This window comes from Falco naumanni, chromosome 1 (genome assembly GCF_017639655.2).
Source record: "Falco naumanni isolate bFalNau1 chromosome 1, bFalNau1.pat, whole genome shotgun sequence".
Classification (NCBI taxonomy): domain Eukaryota; kingdom Metazoa; phylum Chordata; class Aves; order Falconiformes; family Falconidae; genus Falco; species Falco naumanni.
In genome coordinates, this window is record NC_054054.1 from 18,554,801 (window position 1) to 18,582,678 (window position 27,878).

General features: G+C 44.4%; 1 protein-coding gene across 12 annotated transcripts in view; it reads left to right on the plus strand.

Annotated features, from left to right (window-relative positions):
• The window catches only part of SEC31A (SEC31 homolog A, COPII coat complex component), a 45,491-nt gene that overhangs the window by 4,120 nt on the left and 13,493 nt on the right, over positions 1-27,878 (plus strand). For 8 of the 12 annotated variants that reach the window (XM_040583410.1, XM_040583400.1, XM_040583420.1 and 5 more), the window contains 19 exons: positions 1,006-1,204; positions 2,551-2,646; positions 4,594-4,734; positions 6,057-6,199; positions 7,160-7,259; positions 8,505-8,666; positions 8,852-9,004; positions 10,384-10,623; positions 11,212-11,286; positions 13,674-13,724; positions 14,509-14,586; positions 16,998-17,073; positions 17,743-17,921; positions 19,784-19,910; positions 20,937-21,082; positions 22,865-23,038; positions 23,600-23,773; positions 26,426-26,518; positions 27,190-27,319. In XM_040583410.1, the coding sequence (XP_040439344.1) occupies positions 1,006-1,204; positions 2,551-2,646; positions 4,594-4,734; positions 6,057-6,199; positions 7,160-7,259; positions 8,505-8,666; positions 8,852-9,004; positions 10,384-10,623; positions 11,212-11,286; positions 13,674-13,724; positions 14,509-14,586; positions 16,998-17,073; positions 17,743-17,921; positions 19,784-19,910; positions 20,937-21,082; positions 22,865-23,038; positions 23,600-23,773; positions 26,426-26,518; positions 27,190-27,319 (2,537 nt within the window). The remainder of the gene's footprint in view (positions 1-1,005; positions 1,205-2,550; positions 2,647-4,593; positions 4,735-6,056; positions 6,200-7,159; positions 7,260-8,504; positions 8,667-8,851; positions 9,005-10,383; positions 10,624-11,211; positions 11,287-13,673; positions 13,725-14,508; positions 14,587-16,997; positions 17,074-17,742; positions 17,922-19,783; positions 19,911-20,936; positions 21,083-22,864; positions 23,039-23,599; positions 23,774-26,425; positions 26,519-27,189; positions 27,320-27,878) is intronic. The other 4 variants (XM_040583447.1, XM_040583465.1, XM_040583474.1 and 1 more) reach the window with 1 other exon arrangement.

The window sequence follows — 27,878 nt, forward strand, 5'->3', positions numbered from 1 at the left end:
CCCACACTGTTACCTGAACACTGCAGAAGGAGGCTGAGCGCTTGGCTGTTATTGTATTTCTCACCCAGTATATGCTCTTTCTTTCTAGCTTTCTGCAGTATGTATTTTACCATGGTGAAGTTGCTGTGACCTAAAGTAATTACTTGAAGATTGTTATTAATCTCTGTTATCTCTGGACAACACAGTGAATGCTAAAGTAACTCCTTGCTACCTTCCAGTCAATGTGGGTTTGCTTTTTGCTTGCATAAGAGCTGATAAGTGTGTGTTAATTTTCTGTAGAAAAAATTCATTCTTTGCATGGTTGAATACACAGGCATGCTGTTTCGTATGTGCAGCAGGTTCATTGAGTTGAAGGAAATTTGGGTATTTGCAGATGGACACGGTGGTGTGAAAATAATTCATTTCTAATAGTATGTTTAATTCCTCTTTATTTAGTATGGTTAACAGATTGTGGTCCAAGAGATAACTGTGATGTGAATAAACAACTTGCTGAGCCTCCAGTATAGCAGATGAAACACTTGCACATCCAGAAGCACAGATACGGAAAAGGATTTGGAATTTTTCTAGTTCCATCTTTTTCCTCTCTTGTATGGAGAGTTGCTCACAAATAGCAGAGGTTTACCTCCAGGCTGTGGCTGAATGGACTTACAGTCCTTACTTCAATTACTCCTGTTTTTTTCAGAGGTGAGCTCAAAATCACATGCAGTTGGGAGCAATTACCTGATTTTGCAGTCAGGAGATGAGAGATGTTATTGGTTCGGTATGTCGTGACTTTGCGTCTTGATAATGAGCAGAATTGTGACACTTTGTACTTGCAACCCTTTCCATCAGAAATACAGAGACTCATTCTTAAGGAGAGCTGTGGGCAGTCTTTTCTCTGATCTGTCTGCTCCATCTGTTAGCAGAAGTCTGGAGGCCTTAGCTGGAACGATCAAAATGGGGTGCATTAGTGTACGTGGAGTCAGTGGTGGGTGGTTGTAGACTGGGGACCACTGTGTCTTACAGGTACCACAAGCTGATCTGGGGGCCGCACAGCATGAGCTCAGGTGAAAGAGTCTCTGGAGTCCTGATTGCTGGGGGTGAAAATGGAAATGTCATCCTGTACGACCCAGCCAAAGTCATAGCTGGAGATGCTGAAGTAGTAATTGCTCAGAAGGACAAGCACACGGGACCAGTAAGAGCACTTGATGTCAACATGTTCCAGGTTGGTTTTCTGCTGCTCTTCTAGATGAGTGGCCTGTCTTAACTTGTAACTTTAAATGTTTCTGTCCCCTTCCCCTCCCCTGAAAAGCATGTGTTTGAGTATCTGTTTGTATTTAGTAGGAAAAACCTGTCCTGTTACTGGTATTTCAGGGTGGGGAATGAAAGATTTTAAGGTGTCTGGTTCATTCCTTCCCCTTGTCAGTTCACACTGTCAATTTAGTGGATCTTTTTAGCTCAGCTTGCATTACATGTAAAGTAGAGGTGGTTTTCTGTGGTATTTTAAGCTAGTCTACGGGTTTTTAGCTCCTGTGTACTGTGCCAATATTGTTGTTATCGCATGGGGAGTATTTACATGCTCTCACTCATGTTTCTGGTGACATCAGAATTTAGGTACCCCCTTTGTGGAGGGTGGGTAGGGTCAGTCTTCAAGACCTCTAAGTATTATTAAGTGGAAAGAGGAGACAGAACAGGAAACAGGGTGATGTGGCCTCTCTAGCAGAAGAGCTCTCAAAACTGACAAGCTTTCCTCCATCACTAATAAGCATTTACTTCCTTCTAAATACAGTGGATTGTTTTTTCCCTTGTCCCCACCAGCTGCATGAGAATTCAGTTGAATTAGTTTCCTAAATAGCACTTCTGTCCCTGCACACTTGCTTTCAGCCATGCTGCCCTGTATTCATTGTGTCCTCTCTGAATCACTTGCTTTCCCTTTCTGCCTGTTATGAAGTCAGGACTTGCTTGTCCCCAGCCAGCCGCAGTGTGTGATCAAAGGGTGCTCGATGCCCTCTGCTCCTGTCACTCTGCCTGGACTTCAGCATCCCAGGCACAGGATTGCTCTAGATGATTGTCCTCGCTGTGGGCAGGGTGCTGTCCACTGCTGGAGCCATGAATGCCACGCTGCTTCCAGCCAACCCTGCGTGTTGCCGTCTGCCCAGAGCAAAGCTCTGCGGTGCAACCTGCAGTGGCAGTAGCTGCACCACTGCTTCCTCGTCTGCCCCCTCACAGAAGTGTCATTGCTTTTTGCTCACTCGTCCACGGTTGCACCTCTGCAGCCTCCTCATAGGTGTTTGCCAAGACCAAAATCCCTATTCTGTGGAATGGTTATTCACTGCATGGCATTCCAGTCTAGTGCAGCATGTGGATTTATTTAATTAGCTCAGTCTTACCTGAAATTAAAAAAAAAACTTGCTTTTTTTCCACTAAGCTGGTCTGTGTGAGCCAAAGGCTGTATCCTGAGCTGACAGGAGAAATTGGTACAGTCCTGTGGGTCTGATGCCTCCCAGCAGCTAAGACTGTGAATGCTGATGCTGAAAACACTCTTTTAACATCTATTAATGTGTCTTACAGACTAATCTGGTGGCCTCTGGTGCTAATGAGTCAGAAATCTACATCTGGGACTTGAACAATTTTGCCACACCAATGACACCAGGAGTGAAGACACAGGTACCAGATTGGTATTTGTTAAATGCTGCGGAGCAGACTAATGAAAAATATGCTGTCACTTAAGCTGAACACTCATTGAAGCATACAGTTCTAAAGCTGTTTCAAGGTGACAGGTGGGAGGAAAGCCTTTTGAAGTCTAACTGGGGTAGCAGTTAATTGTAGTTAGACATGAGCTACGTTTCTGGCAATGTTAGATATAGCCCTTAAGGAGTGGTACAACAGATCTCTCTGTATCACAATAAAGAAAAATAGGTGTCTGCATGTTATTCTCCAGTGGCTTTCCCAAAGGCCAGCAAAAATAGGCTTCTATTGGTACTTAATTTTTGTAATGTGTTTATTGGACTTTCTGAGTCTAATAAAAGGAGTTTGAGATGGTTTTTCACCTTCTGACATGCCTGTGACTCAAAGCATATGGCAGCCCATGTCTGTAAGGACACTACTGAGTGGCAGCCTAGGGAGCTTTCAGAAGGAAGCCAGTCATGACAGCACTGTTTTGCCACACATTGTCTCTAGCCGTGACTTTTTTTGCCCAGCTCCATACAAGGATGACTGGATGCTGTAGCTTTTTTAGCCCCTGGAGTGTGGTTTCCTGGCTGTGCCTGCAAGTGGAAGCTTGATGAGTGGTTTGCTCTGCTTTCTGTGCAGCAACCCTGGGTGTGCAGTCATGTTTATCCATAGCAGACCTGCAGTTTTGGCTGGCTTCACAAGCAGTTGATAGACATCTTCATGTGGTGGGATTTTATTTTTTAGAAAGTTGTGTTTGGCTGGGGAAAGCTTAAGTATCCCCTTGGTCTTTGAGAAATGATGCATTTTATCAAGCAACAACATCAAGCAGAGTTTCTCAGATTACACCACTTAATATATCCAGAACGGTTACACATCTTCCAGTCTTCCTCTGCATGTTTCACTTACACATGAGTCTGAAGATCATGAAGGTACAGATTGAGGAAAATAGGAAGAAGATAAAAAGCAGCTACTGAGAAGTCAGAAGGTGAGGCAGTAGGTTTGGCCAGTTACCTTCATTTTTTCAGGGAGTGTTTAATTGTTGTGCTTAAGGGCCAGGGTTTAGCCTGTGTCTCTAAAAGATGATCTAGAGGGGGCAAGAGGAGAAAATGGGACAACACACAACAGCCTTTAGTACTTTGTGCCTTGTCAGGGAAATAGAAGAACAGGAAGAAGTTGTTTCAGTGCATTTCTGTAGCTGTTACAAAAATTGCACAAGAAGTTTGTGGTTACTGGAAAACAAGTTTATTACTGCATGAAAATTTGGAGATAAAGTGAGAAAATGGGATGAGAATTACTCTTCAAAGATTTTCAATTTAAACTCTGTATTTGGATACTTTGTTTAGTCATAGTCATTTATTATCACGTGGGAATTTTGGAGGACACTTCAGTTAAAGATCCCTGTATAAGATTCTTATGTCTAACTAATTTTTTTAGGCTGGGGAATCTTTTAGTCCATATGCTTAGTGACAGTTGGAAATAATGGTGCAACAAAGGCTGAGTTAACATTGCTTTTAATTCTTGATCTAAAATTAAGTAGCTGAGGGGGGGTGTTGTGTTTAAAAAAAAATACCTAGAATTCCTTCAAGCAAGTTTTTAAGTCAAAACCTAATAACCCAAGGGAAAAGGGCAGTTCGTATACCTGGCTATAATATTTCCATAGAGTAATTTGCTGTTCTTGAAGGCAGTTGTGCTTAGTCGTCTTTAAGTGACTGATATATCATGTTGTAAAGCAGAAAATGCAGATTTTGGAGAAATACTAGCAGTTTATAAATCAGGATTTTCAGGCATTCTACCCTACAGCATGTGTACATAGGAAACCAGAACACATGCAGTACCTGGGATGAGTCTCCTTGCAGATGTGTCTTTCAGCAAGTCCTGAAAGTAATGTGTTTTGAGTCTTTGATTTGGAAAGACTGAGACAGGCTGTTCTCTGTGTGTCAGCCTCTTGAGGACATCAGCTGCATTGCATGGAACAGGCAAGTCCAGCATATCCTGGCATCTGCCAGCCCTAGTGGCCGAACTACTGTGTGGGATCTCAGAAAGAATGAACCCATCATCAAAGTCAGTGACCACAATAACCGGGTGAGTTGGCTCTCGCAGGGGTGCACAGGTGCTTGTGGAGAGGTGTGGGGTGCCTCTTAGCATGTGGGGTCAGGTCATAGCACCCCTTCTTACGTGGCATAAAGATACTGGTGCCTGGCCCATTCTTATACAATGTACTAAATATCTAACGCATTCTCTTAAAAGGCTATGTATATGCGGAGGGGTTGTCATTAATTTAAACAAAAATAGGCAGATGCAGATTGAAGCAAGGCAAGGCACTCAGATTTTCTATTGGAGTGACAAATTAGTTTGGAGAAAGACATTACTGATCTGTCTGGGGTTACCACAGAAAGATACTTTTTTATTCAGCTAGTTGGAAATTACATGTTTTGTGTGCTTGGAGGTGAGGTTGCAGCTGACATGCTCTGGGTGAGCTTAGTTTCATGGAGCAGGTGACATGTCATGACTTACTGCTCAGGCAGAGAGGGCTTCTTCCTTGCCATCACAGCTGGGTGAGCACAAGGGCTGAGCCCTGGCAGGACAGCGATGACTGATGGAGCTGGGACCTGTGTTTCTGCTGGTCCAGACATGGAAATGGAAGCAGGCTGCAGCTGAGCGTGGAGAGGGCAGGGTCTGTGGCAGAGGGTGCCACAGAAGAGGGTTGCCATTGAATATGTTACAAGGGACACTGCCTCATATAGTCGTAACCACCACATCTGCTCCACAGGCAGTGTAAATGTAAAAAAAAAAAAAAAGCCTGTTGAACTTGTGGAGAGTGACACATTTGTATAATTCTGTATATTTTAAAAGGAATATTGCTATAACAAACTATGAAGATGTAGTAAGAGTTCATAATGAAACATACAGATGAGTGCTCCTGAAGTAACTGCTTGGTCACTGCACTTTTATTCTGATAAATTGTGTAACTCAATGTATGTTTTCATTGCCTAACATAAGAGCAGCACAGTAGGCTGTCTTCATCATGTTATTGTAGTCTAGCGATACAGTGTTTACATAACCTCTGCCTAATGACAGCTTTTATTAAAATAGCAATAAAAATAATAGAGAAAAGGTTTGTACAGAGGGTTTTACTGTTTTCTTGCATTAGAACATAGGACTGTGAACAAGACAGCACAAAGTCCTCTCTTTGAGAGGACCTTCGGAAACTAACTGCAAGTTCCCTCAGTCACAAAAACAAGAGGATCCCAATCTGAATGCAGTCAAAAATAATGCCCAGAAACACAGTTGCGAATTCCCTTGCAACAGTGTCTTAGCAAGCACATAGGTGTATTTAGGCTAGTTGTCTTTTGTCCTTAGTGCTGCTTAGTTCTTTTATGCTGTGGCACAATGTTGTTCCTCAGATGCACTGCTCAGGCCTGGCGTGGCACCCTGATGTTGCTACCCAGATGGTTTTGGCCTCAGAGGATGACAGATTGCCTGTGATTCAGATGTGGGACCTAAGATTTGCCTCCTCACCACTTCGTGTTCTAGAAAACCATACAAGGTATGAGACTTGTGTAGGCTGCTGCTCCATGGTGTTTGCACTGTTGCTGACTGTGCCGGTTTGTACATCTTACTCCTTGCTGCCTTCCCTGAGCAGGCTCACTGGGTTGGAGGTGGCAATTCCAACAGCAGGTACTCTTACATGCTGGCTTCTTGATTAACTAACCCTGTGTTCTGAAAGGCTTGACTTTTTGGGGCCTGCTGGTTTGAAGGGAATGTAAGCCAAAAATAATTTAAAAAAAAAAAAGTTCCTGCCAAAACACTGAAGTTGCTAGTTTGTTTTTACACTTTGAAAAGAGGGAGCTGAGGTGCAAAGAGTTGGTAATTTCTTTTGCCTGAGTAACAGACTGAAGGTGCAGCTGGGCACATCCTCACCTGTGGACATGCATAGTCTCTCTGCCCATCAGTCCCCTAAATGCCTTAAATGTGGGTACAAAGGAAGATTTTTAAGTTCTCATCCCTCCTGGATTGTTAGTGAAACTTTCCTTATTGCCCAAAACCACCACTTCATTTAAGGAGAGAGAATAGCAGTTAAGTCTGTGTTGCAGATTCTAACAAAACTGCTGCCACTGGTTCTGCTGACTTGAATCTCCTGCTAATAAAAAGCTGACAGATGTTGTAACCACTGACCTTACCTACAGGTTTGCACACTTTGTTAATCATACTGCAGGCAAACAAACCATTTTGTTACACTGGTGTCTGTGTTCTCCCACATGACTATTGCATTTAATTTTTCAGATATGATAGCTGCACCTTTATACCTCTTCATGCAGAAAATAGAAAGCTTCTATTTAAGTGTTGATAACACTGAAAAATTTCTGCTCTTGTAAGAGTAAGGGGCAAGGAGGGCATTTTGAGGTGGAATGCTCAGCCAGTGTAGAAACTCAACTTACAAATATGCTTTGTTTATTACCATTTTACACTTATGTTAAAATTCTTTTGGTTGTGACTTTTCATGCAGGGGTATATTGGCCATTGCTTGGAGTATGGCAGATTCGGAGCTGCTGCTTAGCTGTGGGAAGGATGCGAAAATTCTCTGCTCCAACCCTAACACGGGCGAGGTATTGTACACACATTGCGTCAAAATATTTCTGTTCAGAGGTGGCACAGTGGCTTAGGCAAAGCAGGTGTTGGTGTGCTTGCATTCTTAAGAGTGATGCTTCTGTGGGCTGTTTCTCCCTGTCCTGTGTAGTTTGGTATATGTGTATTCTGAGCTAGTTCTGGTGATGCAGGATTCCTTCCTGGTATTGCTGATATTATACATTTGTCCTTACTGCTTCTTTCCTGCAAGTAGCAAGGTCCCTGCTAATTATAAGTAATAGAAATAGCCCCACTAAACATAAATATTTGCTTCCTACTCTGTTGGTTTGGGTTTGATGTGGCTGAATTACTGTTGCAATTGCCTTTTCCCTTCTGTAAGTGCAAGAGCTTTTACAGAGACCAGAGGGATTTTGTAGGTTACTACAATAGCAGGAGATCAGTGAGAGCCACTTGAATGTGTTCCCACCCTGCCCTTCTGGGCCTGAGGATGCAGATCCTTCTTTTCAGATAGTCAAGGGGCACACAGTCAAATTATGAGAATGGCTTCAGGCACATTGGAAGTCTCTTTGCCTGCCGTTGGCAATAATCCTGGAGAACAGAGTGGGAAGTGTTTCTAAAATTCAGACATTGGCCCAGAAGTGCAAAAGCCGTGGGGTGGTAAATGAGTTATGAGAGCTGGATCCTGTGCTGTTAGGAAGGCTTTGTGTGGATGAATCACACTACATGTTTTTATTCAAAACAAACTATTTCCTGGGAGACAGCAAGGCAGTTAGTGTTTTGCTCTTTGAGTTTATCGTAGGTTATGGTTAAATGTCGGCTGCAGTGGTGGGCTTCTCTGTTCCAGGGAAGGAGAGGCTGTCTGCCCAGAGTGCAGGTCTTAACTTTTCCAATTTTCCTGTGAGAACACTTACTTTGGAGCCTGCATATGTCTCCATGTAGTGTGTAGAGAGACCCAAATGAGCTCTGAACAAGCTAGCATGAATATTGTCAGCAGTTCACAGCTTGCAGTGGGACAGCACAGACATACCCCACCTGCATAGTTTGTCTTCTGTCAATTAAACAGAAGACTTAATGGGAGAAGGAAATTAAGCAGTAGTGTGTGGTAATTTCCAATTTGGCCACTGTTAGTCTGTGTGGTGATGTGGAGGCTCTGGGCAATAGGAAGAGCAGACCAGTTCTTTCAGGGCGGAGAGGAGAATTGTTGCTGTTGGATGTGGTGCTCTGTAAAAAAAGCCCTGATTTGATGGACTTGTTTTTGCTCCCAGGTGCTGTATGAGTTGCCCACAAACACACAGTGGTGCTTTGATATCCAGTGGTGCCCCAGGAACCCTGCTGTCTTGTCTGCAGCTTCATTTGATGGGCGGATCAGCATTTACTCCATCATGGGAGGCAGCACGGATGGCTTGAGGCAGAAGCAAGTTGACCAGGTATTGAGAAATGTTCACCTATGAATATGGACAGGCAGTGGGCAGAAACATTGGCTTGTGGGAAGTCTTCAATTGCTGTCTGCAGCCCTGCTTGCAGGAGTACCAGTCCGGTGCAAATAAATGCTTATGTTTAGTTTACAGGAGATAACATCACTTTTGTTTTTTCCCTCCTTTTCTTATCAAAGCTTTCATCATCTTTTGGGAACCTTGATCCGTTTGGTACGGGACAGTCCCTCCCACCCCTGCAGCTTCCCCAGCAGACTGCCCCACAGAGCATTGTCTTGCCCCTAAAGAAACCACCGAAGTGGATCCGGCGACCTGTGGGAGCATCGTTCTCAGTAAGCAGTAGACAAGGCTGGGCATAGTTAGGCAGGGAGGGAGATGGTGGTGCCACCAGCAAAACACTTGAGAGGGGAATTCAACATTGTGCTCCATCTGGGAGAACATCCCCTCCCTGTGACTGTGTCAAGAGATGCTCACAGCAGCTTCCAGACAGGGAGCTTGGGGAAAGCAAGCCAGCAAAAGTGTAACAAAAACGCTTGGGAAAAAGAAACAAGATGTGGTGTTGCCAACAGGCACTTGTTTCTTTTTTGGAGTAAACACTTATACATTGGGAGGGGGGAACAGGACTTAAGCGGGCAAGTATCTGAGACTTGAGTGCAGCTTGAAGCTATTATGTGAGTCTGTGGTGGAGAATACTCACATTAACTCTGATCAGGGTAGCAGGAGTTGCTGTAGCAGCACATGGCTGGGTTTCTCCATGGGTGGTTGATTTGCAGAGGAGCCAGGTGAGAAGGTGGCAAGGCCCTGCTTTTGTGAGAGCAGAGTTGTCTGATGTTTGGCTCCACCTTTAGCTTATTTTCTAGACCCACCGGCAATTTCTTAGGGTTCTCCTGAAGATTTTTAGCCTGTCCATTTGAAATGGGTTTCTTTGCCAAAATACTTACCAATTTTCAGCATTGTATGTCTGCTTATTCACAATCTGATGCACAAATTATATGCAGTTTTGTCCCAGAAGTGCGGTTGCCTAGCCACTGGCTGATGTGTCGTTTTATAAATTTGTTTACTCCCTCATTCATCCTGGTTTTCCAGGGGCCAGCTGTCAGTCTTTTTCTTGGGTAGTCTTTTTGCAATGCTTACTTTGTCATTTACTGGACTGGCCTGTGTAAATTAACTTTAAGCTGTAAAATGGAATAATATTACAAGCCATTTCTAAATTTTTTCTTCTGTTTATTTTACTTCTCCAAATGGTGATAAACTTACTGCCCATCTCTCGGTAGGCTTTTAACTAGTAAACAGTCTGCCAAGAGCAGGGTAGACATCATACTTGAACATTTATTTAACGATGCACAGGTTTATTTGTTAATTACATTGCAATATAATGAGATACTGGGTTTATGCTGGGCACTGTACAGACCCACAGCTCTAGTTCTCAGTTTCTAGTCAATCTTTTGCTGGAGGAAGAAAGGCACAGGAGCAGCTGCTCATCAGTCTTATTAAATGTGCACCCACTTATCCAGCAAGCTTCTTACATGCCTAGAAATAGGGGAGAAGCGGGGTGGGTCATTGAGTTGATGTCAGGAATGTTAGTCTGTTGGATGATAAGCATATATATGCTATATAAAACCACGTGCATACGTATGTGTATCATACTTTTTTGTATACACTTCAGTGTATACTTACGTCTTTATATACTGCATGTTCACTTCAATTCCAGTTTGGAGGCAAGCTGGTTACATTTGAGAATGCCAAATCTCAGCAGCAGCCAGGCATTGAGCAGCAGCAGCAGCAGCGTCACCATGTCTACGTGAGCCAGGTCGTTACAGAGGAGGAGTTCCTGGCCCGCTCAAACCAGCTGCAGGAGGCTGTGCAATCTGAAGGCTTTGTCAGCTACTGCCAGAGGAAAATTGACATGGCCCAGGCTGACTTTGAGAAAAACGTGTGGGCCTTCTTAAAGGTAACAGGATAACAGCAGTTCAGGAGTTCCCCACTGACTTGAAAAGATGGTGCAGAAATGATTCCTTCTGCAGATTATAGCAGAAGAGATGCTGGGAACAAAAAGTGTAGGCTGTGGGATTAGATACCATAAGCCCTGTTGTTGGAGGTGGCCCACCAGGAGAGAGGGTCCTCTAGGCCAGGGCTGTTGGCAGTGTTTGTGAGAAATCATGGCAGAAGCCAAAGCTTGCAGGAAGGTATCCTGTGTTTTTTGACATCCCCCACCAGTACATCTTTGTGCAGGGAGCTGGTGAGAAGGAGTAAAGCTTTGGGATAGCTTTAGATGTGCTTTTCACTGCTCACTATGATCATTTAGAGGTTTCAAAGTGAAACAGATAAGCAGATAGTTCACCTGCAATAACCAGGTTGAAGCTTTACTTAACTGCTTGAATGCCCAAGCCACTCAAGACCTTTTCAGTTCTCTTCATTACACTCTGTCTCCCCAGTCACTGGCTCTTACTGGGTAATTTGTGCCAGTCAAGTAAAAAGCCAGCAAGGGAGAAAATGGAAAAATTGTGAATTGCAATATATTCTTTAACTTCTTTTGAAGGTGAACTTTGAAGAAGATTCCCGTGTTAAATACCTTGAGCTCTTGGGATACAGGAAAGATGACGTGAGGAAGAAGGTAAATATGCCTGGAAGCTGCGCTTGTGTTAAATGCTTTACTGATGGGTGTATCCACAGAGTATAGCCTAAAATGTTGACGATGCCATGTTTGATCGAAGTACTCATTTACTCGTGGGAAGAGCACTTAGCAGTATCCACAGGCTATTCAGTACAATAAACACTTTTATACAACAGTATTTTTGGTGTATTTCCCAGCAGATGGAGAGCTGCAGCACTGTCAAATACTAAGTAGCCATAATACAACTGTTACCCATGGTGCCGGGACCTCTGTTTAAACATGGCTGACTTGAATTCCCTAAATAATACAACTGTTCCTTTGTTTCAAAGCACACTAGAAATAGTCCTCTGCTTTTTAAATTTTGTCTAGATAAACAATTCATGAGTAACTTTGGAATTCTTACAGCAAGCATTTTGCTGCTTTGAGGTTTTTATTAGCATTGTCATCTTGCAATGTGGATGTTGAATGAAAATTTCAAAGCATGCAACAGACTTCAGAGGCGTGTCTGCATCTGACTGTCCAATGTTGATCTGAAATACTTACCCATCAAGAAGCTTTGATATTTGTTAGTTCAAGCTATTAATGTAACTTCGTTTGACATCCCTCTACTTTTAGCATCATGGAATCTGGTCTGGTTTTAGGCTTTCTGGTTGAAGAATATGTAAGCAGTCTTCAGGGTTTCATTAACTATCCTGGAAAACATGAAGGATTACTTTTTTTGTGTGGGTCACCATTCATTTTTACGAAAAAGACAACCACAGAGACCAAAACTGGTTATGTTTGGAAAGGCAAAATTTGGATTACCAGGAGGCAACTTGCACACCTTTAAGTTGGAAGAGGATTCTTACCTCAGTGTTACAGAGGGATACCTGGCTGTGCATTTTGGCTTTTTGTTGTTTTCAGGAACTGTCTAGTATTTCTTCCATTCTGATTCAGTGGATTTGAATGTTTGATTTATTTTCATTGTATCAAACTAATGTTTTATTTTCAAAGACTGGCTCCTTAACAATGTCGTCATGCTTATGAATTAAGTGGCGTCCAGGACACATTTATTATGATTACAGAAAAAATCATGGCTTTGCTAAGTCTGTCTTCAGCTTCTAAATTTCTGTTGCATGAGTCAGAGGCAAGCAAAGCAAGGGAAGTCCTGGTTTTGAAAAGCAGATCTCAATTAGAAAATCCAGTTGAAATTTAGCGGTGGTGCTGTGGGGCAGCCTCATGCAGACTGGAGCCCACTGTCACTATTGCTCTGGGTTTGGTATGCCCAGGGCATGGGGAGAAGCTGGGAAAATGGGCATAGCTGAATTGAGAGGCCTGAAACGCTGGGCCTATGCCATTATTTCCGTACTTGAGGAACAGATGAGGGAAGCTGTAAGGCCATGTTTTCATGTAGCTGTTTCTCAACAAAGCGTTCCATGTTGAAGTTGAATCCATGGTTTTTAGTGTCAGGAAACAATACGAGACAGCTAGTCTGAAAACTTGTGATACCCAGAGGATAAACAAGTTGTGGTTTGAGTTGTTCATGTTACTGGTAGTAGGGTAAGGAAAGCGAAAAGGGGTCACAGATTTCAGCTTCTTGGAACAAGCCATTAAGAACATGGTGGGGTTTGGGTTTTATAATCTTAAAACCTGTGATTCTCACATGCAAGTCCAGTCCTGGATTTCACCTTTCCATTGGAAGCTAATGATTAAAAAAGAAAAAATACCTCCAGCAGTTTGAGCTCAGCTTTTTGTGAAAACCAGCCTACAAGGGTAAAATAAAGCCTTGCAAAGCTAAAAGCAGTAGATGACATTAGCAGCATTAGGAAACCCAGGCTCCTGGATACTGAACTAATATATCTTCTGTGTGTATTCTAAACTCTATATGTTAAATGGTGGTTTGGAGGGCCCTAATTGAATCTGGTGTTAAGATTTGCTTGTAAAGCAGTAAAAGATAGGCATTTTAACTCTTCTGTAGCTTGGAAAATCCTAGCCCACAGCCATATGCCATCTGTGCTTGAAACCACAGCTTCCTGACAGGCTTCTTGCTCCACAAGGATTGTTCATTTTCCCTAACAGGAGCAGACAGAGGGGTTTGTCCCGTATGCTCTGATACTGTTTTTATTACTGTGGTTTCCAGCAGCTCTAGTGAGGTTTGAGGCCATTGGGTTAACAATTAAAGGTTTAAAGGCATAAAGCAGCTGTTGTTTGCATCAGAGCTTGGGGTGCAGGGGGCTCAGCAGTAAATGCACCGCCAGACTGGGAAAGGAAATGGCTTTAGTTTCATATTAACTGTTCTGCAAGCAACATAATAGCTACATGTGCCAGTTTAGCAATCTGAGACATCAGTGAGAGGTCTGTCTCTCGAAAATAAAAGGGCACTTACTTAAATCTTGGTTGTTTTCTAGATTACATCTGCTCTGAATAAAGAGGGTCTTGCAGATGGTGACTCGGGAGAGGTAAGCAAATGCATGTGTACAGCTCTGGGTTTAGTTTAATAATGCCATGGTAATGTGCAAAATAAGATTAACTTTTCTTTCTGCTTGGTAGCTGTCACAAAGTCAGTCACAAATGACCCAGCATATGACAAGTTCCTACATTCAGTAGGATAAAGATACTTACTTTAAAGAACAACTACTTTTTCCCCACTCAAACGTCCCCACCTTTCCCAACAAAGGGCTCTGTCAGAGGTTTTAATTCAGGGTCTCAGTGGTGTCCCTCCACCTGTGTCTTACCTACTGTGACACTGTGCTGCTGTCTGTGAGGCAGGGCAGAGCCTTGCTGCCTGGCAGCTGGTTTTAAGAGCAGCACCTTCTGCAAGTTTTAAAAAAAGCAGGAATGCATCTGATGCTGTAACACCTCCCCGCAAGTGATAAATACAGTTCAGGCCTTGCCTGTTGTGATTGCCATGGCATGAGTCTACAACAGGGGGACTGCATTGCTGTTGTGTCGCAGACATTTCTCATGTCATCTGTAGTTGCCTAATGAGGAAGAAAAATTTTGCTGCATGTTTTCAGGCTGCTAAGATAAAAACAGCACGAAGTACTGTGTAATGAAGGAAAGTAAGGAAATGGAGAGCCTCTACCATGTTTGTCATTCTCAAGCATATATTGACAATGCATTTTTGCGATTTGCAGTCTAGTTCTGGCTCTTGTTTGTGGGAAGGTGGCTATCCTCTGCAGTGCGAACTATTTCTTCCCTTTTTTGTGGCTTTTTTTTTATGGTGTCTTCTCTCTGCTGAAGGCTCCTGCAGAATCTGATGAATCCACGCTGAACGAGGGGGATGAAGGCCAGGCTACTGAGGAGCAGTCCTTGGGACAGGTATCTGTTGCCCTCTTGAGCAACTGTGCTGACCTCCTGTGTATTTACTTTGTTACTATTAAGAGCATTTTATTTTGTTACCTTTTCCTAATGTTGAGGATATATGGACGTACAAGAAGTTACTTAGAATGAGTGAAGCGTGGGCTCTGGTTAAGTTGCTTGAGAATTTTCATCAGCCTCAGACATCATGTTGAATAGATTTTGGTGGCAATGAAGAGCGAGCTTGTTTTGTAACAGTAGTACAGATGGCACCAGACTCGGGGACTTAATTCTACCATAATTTTCACTCTGACATTTTCCTAACGTACTAAATGATCTGCTGCCACAACTCTAATGCATCCTCCCTCCTGCCAACTTTCCTTGTTCCTTACTTCCCAAACTCTGATTATTACCAAGCTTTCAACTTATTATTGCCCTGTTTCTAGGTATAACCCTTTGCAGAAATGCGGCTGTGGTACTAGAGAAGGGGAATGTTCATTCTCTGAACTGTTCCCACCAGCATCACGGTGCCATCCATCCCCTTTGCACCTGAACAGAGAGTATCAGGGTTTTGGTAGCTAGCTGTCTTACAAAAAACTGTTCTGATAGTTCAGCCATGTTTATCACAGGTGATTTGTGCTCCACATCTGCCTTTGGAATCCTACATCTTCTGTTCATTTCTGTCTATTTGAGCAGCATTGTTTCAGCCCTTGTGTTTTAAATGTGGGGACAAGTCTATAATTAGGACTAAGGACTCAGCTTCTGCCATGTGTGATTAATAGCATTGAAAACACTACTATCGCTGTGTGAACAGGCCAGCTTCACTTTCCTCTGTTCCCTGAGTATCCCTTCTGGGTTAAAATTTGCACTGTTAGCACAAAACTACCTACACTCCTTGTGCTCAGACCTGTGCTTGATGCCTGTCTGCAGTTGTCTGTGAAGATGAGGATGGTAGTTGATGGCTAATGCATGTTGGAGTGGTGCGTATAACAGCCTCTTAAGGACACCAAAACAGAGCACTGTCCTTAGGTTAGGTGCTTGTTAGTTCAGTACACACTGTAATGGCAGGCACGTGTATCTGACTGCGTGAGGATTTCACTGTATGCAGTCATGGAGACATTAGACGTCTCATAACAAATGTCTCTTCTGGCAGAGAATTCACAGCCAAACATGACCTTAGCCTGCCAGCATAGGTAGTAAATATTTGAGAGATTGGCCTGAAGCCACTGCTGATACATCACGGGTGTGCTGTCACACCCATAAAGTAACTGGATGGGCACATTATTCCTGTGATAGTCACAACATAATCTCACTGATACCAAATGCACATGATGCTTTTTCTGACAGCAAAATAATTTTCCAGATGCTGCCTCCTTTCATGAGTTAAACATAAAGCTTCACCGATCAGCATATAAGCAGAGTGTTCTCTGCAGACTCCTGAACTTCCACCGCGTGTACTAGTGCACCGGCTTATGACGGAGGAGGCAGTTTGTGGGACAATTTCTGCCCTCTTCCTAGGCTGTGCTGTGATGATTGATGGTGGAGACACACTTCCCTCTTGGTATTATTTTTATATCATTGAAAGTTTTTGTTTGAAATCCCCAAATCCAAGTACTTGAAGCAAATGATCTCTGTCTTAATTCTTGGGGAGATTTATAAAAAAAGCAGCTTCCATCTGCTGAGCACTGCTGTACCGAGTGCACACTGAAATCTTTTTGGACCACACTGGACTTCTCTGTTGAAAATTAAGCATGTGTTCATGTGTTTTGCTTAATTAAACTAGGTTGTATGCCTAGTGCAGAATGTTTCAAGGAGGAGCTGAAAGTCTAAGGGAAGCAAACCCTAGGTAGCATTATCATAGACTGACTGTTCTTGGTAAGGGGTTGAAGTTGAAAGAGGAAGAAAGGGAGAAGGTTTCTTATTGTGTGGTTGTGACTGTGTTGTGTGGTTGGGTATAGGTGAACATATGCGAATCGGTACCCAGGATCCAGGTGTCTGGTTGCTGGTGTTTGTGATCTCTAGGTATGCACACTTGTGCTGGTGTAAGCCTTCCCTGGTGCATAGAAATCTGGGGCTTACAGCATTTTTTCACCCTTGGCATTCATTTTAAAAAATGGCCTGCTCTGATCTCTCAGAACAGTGATTTTTATCAGTGTGTTTACGTGCACTGGAGGTGCTTTGATAAGACCAGGCCTTTCTCAGTGTCTTTACGAGATGACTTTGTGCAGGCATCAGGAGAAGCTGATTATTCAGTGCTGAAACAGTGTCCTAACAAATTACAGGATGCTCTTCCTGTACAAAGTTAATGGTCTGTTAGGTGACTGGTTGTCTGAAGCTCTGTCTTCAACTTGTAATGCAAGAGCCAATTTTTTTTAAATGTGTATTCCAAGTGTTTACCTAATCTCAAAAATTACACTTTTCCTTTCTCTTAGAGAGTGAAGGACCATAAACAAGAAGCAGAAGTTGAGGGATCTGCAAAGACGACATTCAACATCTCTGTTAGTGGAGGTAAAAAACCCTTGAAATAGATTTCCTTGTATTTGCTGATATTTATTAATACTGATGTTGATACTGGTGTTCCAGTGAGAAGGCAATTTCTGTACAGAAGAATTACCATGACCTGCCTCTTAACTCCATTCATTTTACAGCAGTCTCGAGGCACTTGAAAATACAGTTGTAGGGAAGGAAAGGAAGTATACAGCACTCATATAACCCATGGCTGAAATGCAGCTACTCTGAGTTACTTGTGATGTAAAAGCACACACACCTAATCAGGCATGAAGTGCTAGCGTCACTGTTTGTACAGAAGCTCCCAGAGGATCTTAAATAACACAGAAGCCATTGATCCCTGTCTAGGTTTGACTTTGTATCTGGCACTGTATGCAGAGTAGTTTTTTTAGAGGTCATTTAGACCTTGAGTATCTTGCTAGCATTTACTAGCATCTTGCTCAGCAGCAAGGTATGTGACGTTTGGCAGTGCCCCACATGATGTGGCTGGGACCACAGTGTGTTTGAGACTGGAGATGGGCTTGAACATCCCTGCAAGTACCTGCCTGGAGTAGGCTGCTTTGCAGAGAGCTTTGCGCAGGGTTGTGCAGTTGGACAGAATCACCTGCTGTTGCATATTTAAGTGACTTTTGTGCCATTGTTTAAAAATGCTCTCCTCTCTTGTTGCAGATGTGGACGGTTTGATTACCCAGACTTTGCTGACGGGTAACTTTGAGAGCGCGGTGGATCTCTGCTTGCACGACAACCGCATGGCTGATGCCATTATCTTGGCCATCGCAGGTGGACAAGAGCTGCTTTCTAGGACACAGGAAAAGTATTTTGCCAAGATGCAGAGCAAAATTACCAGGGTATGTTTTTTTCGCTTACGATGGCAACTTTTTTACCTTAAAAGTTTTCTTGCTGTTTCATAGTTTATTTCTGTGAGAAGCTAATAAGCATTCAAATCATCCACAAGATCTCAGAGCAGAAGGATTTCCGTTAATCTTTTTTAATGCATTGATAAGGAGAGAAGAGGCACACTACCCAGATATGAATACACAAGTGGAGTATTCTTTACCTTGTCTCCAGTGTCAGAGTTTCGTATACACAAGTAGATTCTCACTGACAAAGATAAATATCTCAAGCAGCACACATCTCAAGTCTGTTATTTTGTTAAATTTTTCAAGAGTTGCGCATGACCCATGCTCAGTGCCAGCAGCCTTATGTTGACTTCTGCCTGTAATCAGTCTTAACAGATTTTGTGGATGCTTCGTTTCGCCGTGTAGAAGAAAGTGAAGTATGCCCAGGGTAGATCAATCACCCTTTGCCTAGGAGACAGCGCATTATGGTCAGCTGGTTATTATTCTCTTCAGGTTTTTACAGTGCTAGGGATTGCTGAGATTGCTCGTACAAATCTCTTTTTACTACTGATGTGAAAGTAGCAACAGAAGGTTGAAACGGGAGAAGTGGCCTTAAAAGAAGTGGCCACGGGATAATTGGTTTAACAAGGATGGCTGCTTTTAGAGGAGGGGAGAAAGCTGCTCATGGTCACTTTCTATCAGTCCCTTGTCAAAGATGGGCATGGGTTTCAGTGCTTCCCTGCAGCAGGGCTGAAGGCCACAAAGCACAGTCAGCTGGGGAGTTATGGTGTGCAGCACGACAGGCAGGGGTCTGTAAGTGGGATCTTGCTGGTCATCACCCACAATCCAGTTTGACATAGGAACAATTTGTGTTTCTAGTAGTGGACACAGAGTGGAAAAGAGGAAAATCTCAAGTATTAAAACTCTTCAGGATTTCTTCCCCTGCTCCCAGCTCCTTTCCTGCCTCTGGCCTAATCAGAGGAAGGAGAATTGTGTAGTGCATGGGAAACTTCTTCACTGTAGTTCATCCTTCAGGAAGAGGTATTTTTAAGGAGAGCTGACTCGTTATTTGTGACTGTGCTAACAAATGAGTGTTGACCTTGTAGTTAGGACCTTGTGTTTGTTGTTCAGGTGTGGGTTTTTTCTTTTCTGGTCCCAAACTGCACACTTACTGCTTGTTCAGCTGTTTGTGAGCTTGAAGTCTTGGCATGACAAGGGCTTTGTTGACTAAAGAGCAGCACAGCTGCCAAGTCTGTCTTTGGTCTGAAGCAAAATGACTGGAGGCAGAGTGTGAGATGGAGAGAACTGGAATTCTGTTCTGAGGGCTTGTGGACAGGCAGCCTGTGTGTGGGTGCAGGGTAGAGATACTGTGGCCAGCTCAGGCTGATACTGCTGCCAACTTGCTGCTTCCTTTGAGCAGCCTTTTTAACTGCCCCTTGCTGATCAGCCTGAGGCCAAGAGCTTAAAGCAGAGTGAAACAGTTTGACAAACAAATTTATACCCCTTGTTGGGCATTGTGTAGAGATTTATAGCTAAATTCTTGGTATGTTATCTTTGTCTGCAAAAACAGTGCTGAAAACCACCTGCAGCAATCCCAGCTTGCACAGATTTGTGCATTCCTTCTTGCATGTTTTGTAGCAAGAATGACAGGCCTGTCTATGCTATCTGAGCTTGTTTTGTGATTTTTCCCTGAATTCCTTTTGAAGTAAAATGTACTCTTGTATAGCTGTTGAATTGCAGTGCAGTATCTGCCATGAGCTTGGATACAGCTGGGATGAGTGCACTTGAATGGATATAAATTATAATGTATCCTAAAAAACAAAGGTAACCCTAACAAGATCTTAACTGTGGTCTCTCTCCTTCTGGTCTAGCTCATCACTGCAGTGGTAACTAAGAACTGGAAAGAGATCGTGCAATCTTGTGATCTGCAGAATTGGAGAGAAGCTTTGGCAGCTGTGCTCACTTATGCCAGGCCAGATGAGTTTGCAGCCCTTTGTGGTAAGCACACTTTACGAACTGAACATTGTTTATTCCACTTATAGCAAAATTATGCTTCGCCATGGTGGATTTCCTTCCAGTCAATTATTGTTATGCCTGTCTAGCTGCTTTGATGAATAATACAGTTCTTCAGTCCTGTTGCAGAGGAGGAGAGGAACCTCTGGGGTGCTGTGTTCCCAGTATGTTCCCTGATTTTTCTGGGCATAGAATCCAGACCCTTGTGAGCAACTGTGTCCTGGCCTTGTCTGTGTACTGCACAGGTGCCAGCTTCTTACCATTTCCAGATGGGTAATGGTGATGTTGATGTGACAGGTGTCTCATCCAAGGGAACAGTGCCTTGGTGTTTGTGCATGGGACAGTGTTGGAAATGTTTCAGCAAAGCACTTCGCTATTCTTTCCCAAGAGCAATTTTGACTTTTTGTGGAAGGAGTCTACTCTCGCAAGCAGCAAGTATACCTGCCCTCATTGTGTGCTGCATGACAAGACAGCTGGCTGGTCTTAACCCATGGGGAAGTTATATTGCACATAGCTGTGTGCCTGACACCCCTGTACCCCTCAAATGCCAGCCACGGTGTCTAGGGAGCTGTATGACTAACTTCAGCACATATCAGCCCAGGGCAGTATCACTGCTTTGCTCACAGTTCCTTGGCCAGTTGTGCACCTGGGTTGTCCTCGCCCCCGAAATGAGGGACTGTGAAAACTGGGTGGCAGAGGGGAAATTGAACCCTAGCTTCTTGTCCTTTGCCGTATTGGCAGATGGATTGGTCCCTCTGACATGTCTCAGGTTTGTAGGCATTTGACAAGTCCTTGATACTGTGATGCTAGCTACTTCTGAAGTGATTATCCTGTGAGACAATCTGTGCTGGACAACAGAGTATGTCCTTAGCAATGGAGCCCAGAGGCAATATTCCTCCTTACTGTGGTGAGCAGAGACACAACAGGCCTTGCAGGCTTCCCCAGCCTCGGCAGTAAGGAGGGATCAACAAAGTGATTCACCAGCATCTTCTTTGTTCATATTTTTCCTAGATCTCCTGGGTAACAGGCTGGAAAGCGAGGGAGACAGCCTTCTGCAGACACAGGCTTGTCTCTGTTACATTTGTGCTGGCAATGTGGAAAAACTTGTTGCTTGCTGGACCAAAGCGCGGGACGGAAACAGCCCCTTGTCCCTCCAGGTTGGTAATTTCATTAAGGTGTTGGAAGTAACATGCTGCAGTCATTTGGCACTTAAATGATTTAGTGTAGAGCTTTGGTGCTGCCTGCATCCTGAGATACACACAGCTATCAAGCTTTTTCCTTCTGGAATGGGTGGCTTCTGTAGAAATAACACCTAAATATAATATTGGAATATGAGTTATGAAACATGATGGCCCTTGTGTCTGCTCTGTTCTTCGGGTAATCGTGCTAATAAGCTTCTTGTGTAACAAAGTAGTTGTAGGGCTTAGAGGTGCTTTGATAAAGAAGGGGCTTTGAACACTTGGACTTTTTGCAATAGGAGAATACCTGGACGTTTTTGCTTTTGGAGGAGGTGGTTTGGGTGTCCAGGGGAAGAAATCTAATAAATTAGAGTTAAATCTGGGAAGAAAGTTGTAGGAAGGTTCCAGAAGAGTTTTCTCTAGAGGCTTGTACATGCAGGGTTTAGTTGCCAGCAGTGAAATATATTGCATATAGCAGATGTATTGGGGGAATAGGTTTGATGACAGTGAGATGAAGCAGTTATGGAATAATTTATTCTACATATAATCTTAGTTTCTTCCAACTGTTCAGGGCCTTAGAAGGACCAGTTTTAGAAAGTATTTAATATTACTGGACAGTGCTGTGAGTCTCTGTTCAGTTAATTGAAGGAACTGGAGTATATGTGAATTTTGCTTCACATTATTAACTCTCTCCAGTTTTGAATTACCAACATTTCTTTCCAGTCTTTTGATTTTGAGGGCTTCAGTTACAGATTCACCTTGTTTGAATTTGCATTTTGATTGCATTGCTTTTGTTTTCTCAGACACTAGAATTGAAAAACAGTTAGTCATAATTAAGCTAATCGTTTACTGTGATGTGGAACATCTGAAAGTCATAGAAGCTGTTGGTTATCTTGATTTATTTTTTTCCTTGTCTTTTTTTGAGGTGCTGATTTGTTAGGAAAAACAAAAATGAATTATTAAACAGTCCTTATTAGTGATGTATGGTTGAAATGCTGTGTGGTATACTCTTTAAATCTGTTAAAAGATTTTAAAGAGCTATTGAGTGTTAATATTGGCAAACGAGTATTTGTAGTATCTACCAATATAATACAGTGAGACTAAGAAAAACCTGAGGAGACTGACCAGAAAATGTTCCTGTAACAGCAGTAGGAGGAAATCCAACCAAGACCAGCTCTGGTATTTGGGGATGTTCAAGAAAGGGAAAATGAGGGGTATTCGTGGTGAATATCAGGAAAACCATCTTTGCAGTAACAACCAGAAAACCATGGATAACTCTCCCAAGGGAGGAGTTAGATCTTTTGTTCAAGATGGTTAAGAACTGACTTACTAAAATGCTGCAAATCAATGTGTGGCACCCCAGCATTAACAGCAGTGATGGGCATAATGTTTTCAGATTGCTCTCATGGCTCTTACCAGATGTTTTTATGAAAGCATACTCTTATTGCTGATAGGGCCCTGAAATCCTGTTTAATAAAAACGGGTCTTCTGGTTTTGAGCTCTACCCGGTGCACCGCTTGGCTTTGCTGTTAAAAGTCATTGGTGCACAGCTGCTGGTTGATGTTCTGTTGTCTCACATGCTAGAGAAGCTGTCTTCAGTGTAGCTGTAACTGTTTTAGAAACCTGCACTTGGCTTGGGCTTCCCGTTGGGTGAGAGGGGTTCTGCAGGGCTGCCCTGAGGAACAGCTCTCCGTGACAGCTGTTAGCCAGGGCCTACTTCACCTTGCTGTTCTCACTTGGGTTTTTTTTCTGACCTTCCAGGATTTAATAGAGAAAGTTGTAATCCTGCGCAAAGCTGTGCAACTCACCCAGGCTGTGGACCCTAATGCTGTGGGGGCCCTTTTGGCTGAGAAGATGAGCCAGTATGCCAACCTCCTGGCTTCACAGGGCAGCATTGCTGCAGCTTTGACCTTCCTCCCTACGAACACCAACCAGGTACGGGGCATTCAGGTTTTTTTTACTCCTTCTCCCTGTCTGAGCAAGTGTACTTTGAGCAAAGGTCTCTGAATGGTGCAGTTAGCCAGCAGGGCTGCCATTTGAAATGTACCTGGGGATGTGATGGTCGGGCTGTTTCCTCGCTCCCTCCGTTAGCCTCACTGAGCTGGCAGAAGTGTATTGCCTTATTCTTCCTCTTCATTGCACACCCTTGTCCTTGCAGCAGCCAGTGGCTGCCAAAAGGGCAGCTGTCCCTCCTGCAAGCCAAACATAGCGAAATGTGTACTTTGACACTTGGTTGGTGGTTTTCTTTTGATTTCTCATCCTTCATCAGCTGGTATTCATAGATAGGCTGGCTTGGGAATGATGCAACCCAAGATGGGAGGCGGGTACATGTAAGGCAGTTCCAGTGGTCCCATGTCTCATGCAGAAAAGACTTGTTCCAATCTCATAAAGCAGAGCAGGCTTCTGAGAGAGCACTCATTAGCATGTGACCAGTTAGCCTCTTAGTGTGATGCACTGGGTGGGTAACCTTCTTTCACTGTCCTTTTCTAATTGCAGCCAAACATCATGCTGTTACGGGACAGACTTTGCAGAGCCCAAGGGGAGGCTCCAGTGGGACAGGAGGTCCTCAAGGCACCGTACGAGAGACAACCCGTGCCCAAAGGACAAGCTGGCCCTGTGGCTGGACAGATGCAAGGGCCCCAGGCTCCAGCCCAGCAGTATTACCAACAGGTAAATGCTTTTCAGCAGTCAGGGAGAGACGTGGTGCTTGAGTTCTGGAGAGTGACGGATGGAGGAATTTTTTTTTCCTTTCTCTTGGTCTGAGCTGGGGCTGTATGATGTACTCCTACCGAGAGTCCTGTGGTGGAAGTAGTTGGTGCTGCTTTTCAGGCAGTACAGATGCCTCCTCGATTCCTTGTCTGGAAACATCTGTTAAACAAGTTGTCAAGTAGCCTGCTTCTGAAGATCAGGTGTTTTCCCTCTTTATTTACAAATGTGCTTCAGTGCCAAGGGTGACAGTGTGGGAGAGCACTGCAGGGTTTTTCTGTGCTTGCTTTCATAGTCCCTGATGTCATCCCATCCTTGCAGGCCTTTGGGCTTGCCCTTGCTGCTCACCAGCCTCTTCTGGGGCTGACTATTTCTGGCCCCCCTCCCTGCCCCAGCTCTGACGTTAGCTGCCAAAGTTGCTGAACAGTGGCAACAGCAAATGCAGGGCCTGTTTTAGCAGCTGTGGGTACAGCCTACAATGAAAACAACTTCCCAGCCAGGCATCAGGGGGACAGCGCAGGCAGGGGGTGAGATAGGAGTGGGGAGGCAGGCCTGAGCTGAGAGCTGTGCAAAAAGAAAGACTCGGTGAGTATGGGACTAATAAGGAAGCCTGGGGGCTGCGCAGACTGGAAGAGGAGAACTGGGCCGGGGTGGGATGCCCTGGGTTTTATCTTTAGCCTGAGGATGACACTGCATCAGACCACGCTGGCCACCACAGGAGTGTGGTGCAGTGGGCAGCCCTAGCTGTGTGCCCGCTTTGAAAGAGCGTTGCCAAGTCCCTAATCCCTCAACACCACGCTGGAGCTCATCTGTCCCTGCTGGACGCAGGGGTACTAGGCTGGGCTTTTCAGAGAGTGGAGCTGTGTCCGTGCTGCAAGTACTCTCCTTACAGAGAGGAGATTGGCACAAGCAGAGGCAGGTTTCTGTCCATGCTGCCTGCCAGAAAAATGGGGGCAGGAAGGAAGAAGGGCTGAGAAGCAGGGCAGAGTCAGGCTTTGTTCTCTCCCTCTTGATGTCAACAATTGTGTGTGTCTTCACCTTCTTTCCAGGGTGTTAACAAGTAGATTTCAGAAGGGACAAGGCATTCATACAAGATTTACTTGCTAACACCACTGCATATGATTGGAAATGCACCACTGCCGATAATTAACTCTGCTACTCCTTCCTGTGTCTTTGACCTTCCTCCTTGTAAGCGCTGAATTGCCATGAGCAGCAGCGCGGCGGGTTTCCCGTTTGGCCGCGGACAATAGCAGCTCTCCTCTAGATGGCGCGAGCTTAGCAATGCTTCTCAAACCAGAGCTCCCTCTTTCTCCCACTGTTTCAAGGACACCTCAAACTATTATTTAAGCAAGCCGTGCTCGTTAATAAAAGGTGGGGTGTATCACAACCCCACAAGCACAGTGCAAGTGAGTTATCTGCTATGTTCTTGGCTTTCCAGGGAGCCCATGCTTAGCAGAAAGATCTTGAAGAGGGCTGGTGCCATGTCGGAAAGGTGCCCAGCAGTATGCTGATGAACCAGAACAGAAAGGGATGACATATTTGAGTCCTTAGGTACTTGTTTTGTCTGATTTTCTTTTAAGAAACTGTGTACGCAGTGCTTGTTCAGGCTTGAGGTGGCCTTCGTTTAACTGCTGTCCCAAACAGGAACATGTACTTAAACTTGGTTTCCTTTCAGTGTACGTTTTTGAACCTTCTTTTTCATCTGAAAAAAATAGGCATGAAAGGGGATAGAAGAGTCTTTTAGATGAGTCCAGTGATGAGTTATGCAAACATCAACAGTGGTGGTTGTGCAGCTGACTACACCATTAGCCCATCATTGCACAGGGTTAGAGACGGACAGCATGAAGCCAGTTGAGCCAGCCAGGACTTCAGGGCTGCAGCTTTCCCTCTGCCTGCGCTCAGGTGGGATGTCAGGCTCCTGACCCCAGCTGTGTGTCCTGCTGGTGGGCAGCAGACCTTCTTCTTGCCCAGGGATGTCACAGGCATAGGAGGTTCTTGGCTTCTGTCACATCAGAAAGATAGTAGTGGTTGTATGGAACTGAAGGGCTTTGGAGTGGCAAAGAAAGAAGATAGCAGAAAGGAGCTGTGGAAGACTGGCTGGGAAGCATTTAGCATTAAGATGTATGTATGTGCATGTGCAAGATCTAAATGTCAGATTTCAACCTTTTTTAATTCATCCTAAGCTCGATTTAAATTGACTGCTTTTGTGTGTGGCGGTATGTTTGAATTTAACGTGGAACTTGGGACTTCCAGATGTGGTTAGTGATGCTTGATGTCATGCAGTAGTCTTGGGGGAGTTTCTGCAATAGGAAAATGTGATGAAAGAGGCAGACCGGGCTCACTGGCACGTGTAACACTGCACTTGCTCCATAGCCTGTTGTACCTGCATCTCTGCTGTGCTTTATCCTCACTCTGCAATTCACTTCAGCTCCAGCACAGTCATTTAGTCTGTCTTGAATGCACTTTTCCTTCTTCCTCTGAGACTTTATGGCTGTGTTACAAGTACCAGCATGCAAACTATTTTGTGTTCACTACTTTGCGTCTTGTTTTGTGAAACCCTTCAGACTTTTTTTATTGTTTTGTTTTCCATGATTGGTATTTCTTTGTTCAATTCAGGTTAGAATTGCCCCTACTGTCACTACCTGGAGTAACAAAACTCCTACTGCCCTTCCCAGCCATCCTCCTGCAGGCTGTCCCTCTGACACACAGGTATAACCTTCATTATTCCTCTCTGAGCCCCTGCTCCACCCTAATATGTCCCCTGGTATAGTCTGTGTGCTGGACACCGTCTGGTATGGATAGACGAAAGGAGCAGCTTCCACATGTGCTCTGGTTTTGCTCCTCTGTGTCTCATGTTAGGTTTTTTCCCACCAACACCCAGATGAGTGACTCTGGAAAGCCTTGAGTGGGAGCTCAGTGTGCCCTGAGCGTCCCCAGCCCTTGCCCCACACTGGAATATTTGAAGTGTGATGGTATTTTTCTTTTCCCTCTTTCCCATGGAAATTAGAAGCCTCAAAATTAATGTTTCAGTTGTTCAGTTGAAAGCTGTGGATGGCAGGGTGTTCTCAGACTGCCTGAATAACAGGCAGCACTGGCAAGGACCTCTTCCTTGTGTGGGAAGCTGTGTGCTGCTCTGCTGCTGCTGAAGTTACTGCACATAGAAGCTGTGCTTTCAGTGTTGTGCTGGGCATCCTAAGGCACTGGGGTGGTTGGAGACATTTGCCCCTGTGCTGGTGGTTCTTCCAGGGCATGTGGTTTCAAGCCTTTAAATGTGAACTGATCGTTTTGTTACAGTTCTGCTTCAGCATTGCATTACTGTTACTGACTAAATCCTTATCTCCCCCTGCCCTTTTTCCTTCGATCTTTTTTTTTTTTTACAGGGAGACAACCCACCTCCTCCAGGGTTTATCATGCCAGGTGCCGTTAACCCCAACATGCCACCGCAGCAAGCCCCATCTCCCAATTACAGCATGTACTCACAAGGAGGGGCCCGGCCAACTTACCCACAGAGTGAGTAGCAGCAGCTTCCCCCTCCCACCCAGGCTGGCCAGCTAGGTGATGAAGCCACGTTTACTTTGAGGTAGCCAGTCCCCTCTTTGGGGTTGGGAGGGTTCAGACCAAGCCAGTCCCACACTTCTTAGGTAGCAAAAAAAAAAAACCACCCACCTCTGGGGATGATGTATGAGGATTGTCATTTCTTGGTGGAGTCCAGACATTAGGCACCCTCTGTCAGACACTGTCTTCTCCGCTGCAAAGGTGTCTGTCCACAGCTCTTAGACTCACTCCTCAGCTGGCCCTTCCCAAGGGTGTGCTGGGGTCAGAAACCCCCCAGTGTGAGTCCTCAAGAAGCAGCGCAGGCCTGGCAAAGAGGGACCCAACTCATCTCTGTGGCTGGGCCATCCGCTTCTCATTGGGACTCCATGAAGATGGGAAAGGGAATGATGAGACAGGGGCAGTAGTAGAGGTGAGTGAGGAAGGAGGCAGAGCACTGACCCTCTCAAAGAAGGGGCTGAAAGTACAAGCATCAGGGAGGGGAAAAAATGGGCAGAGGTGGGCAGAGAAGAGGCAG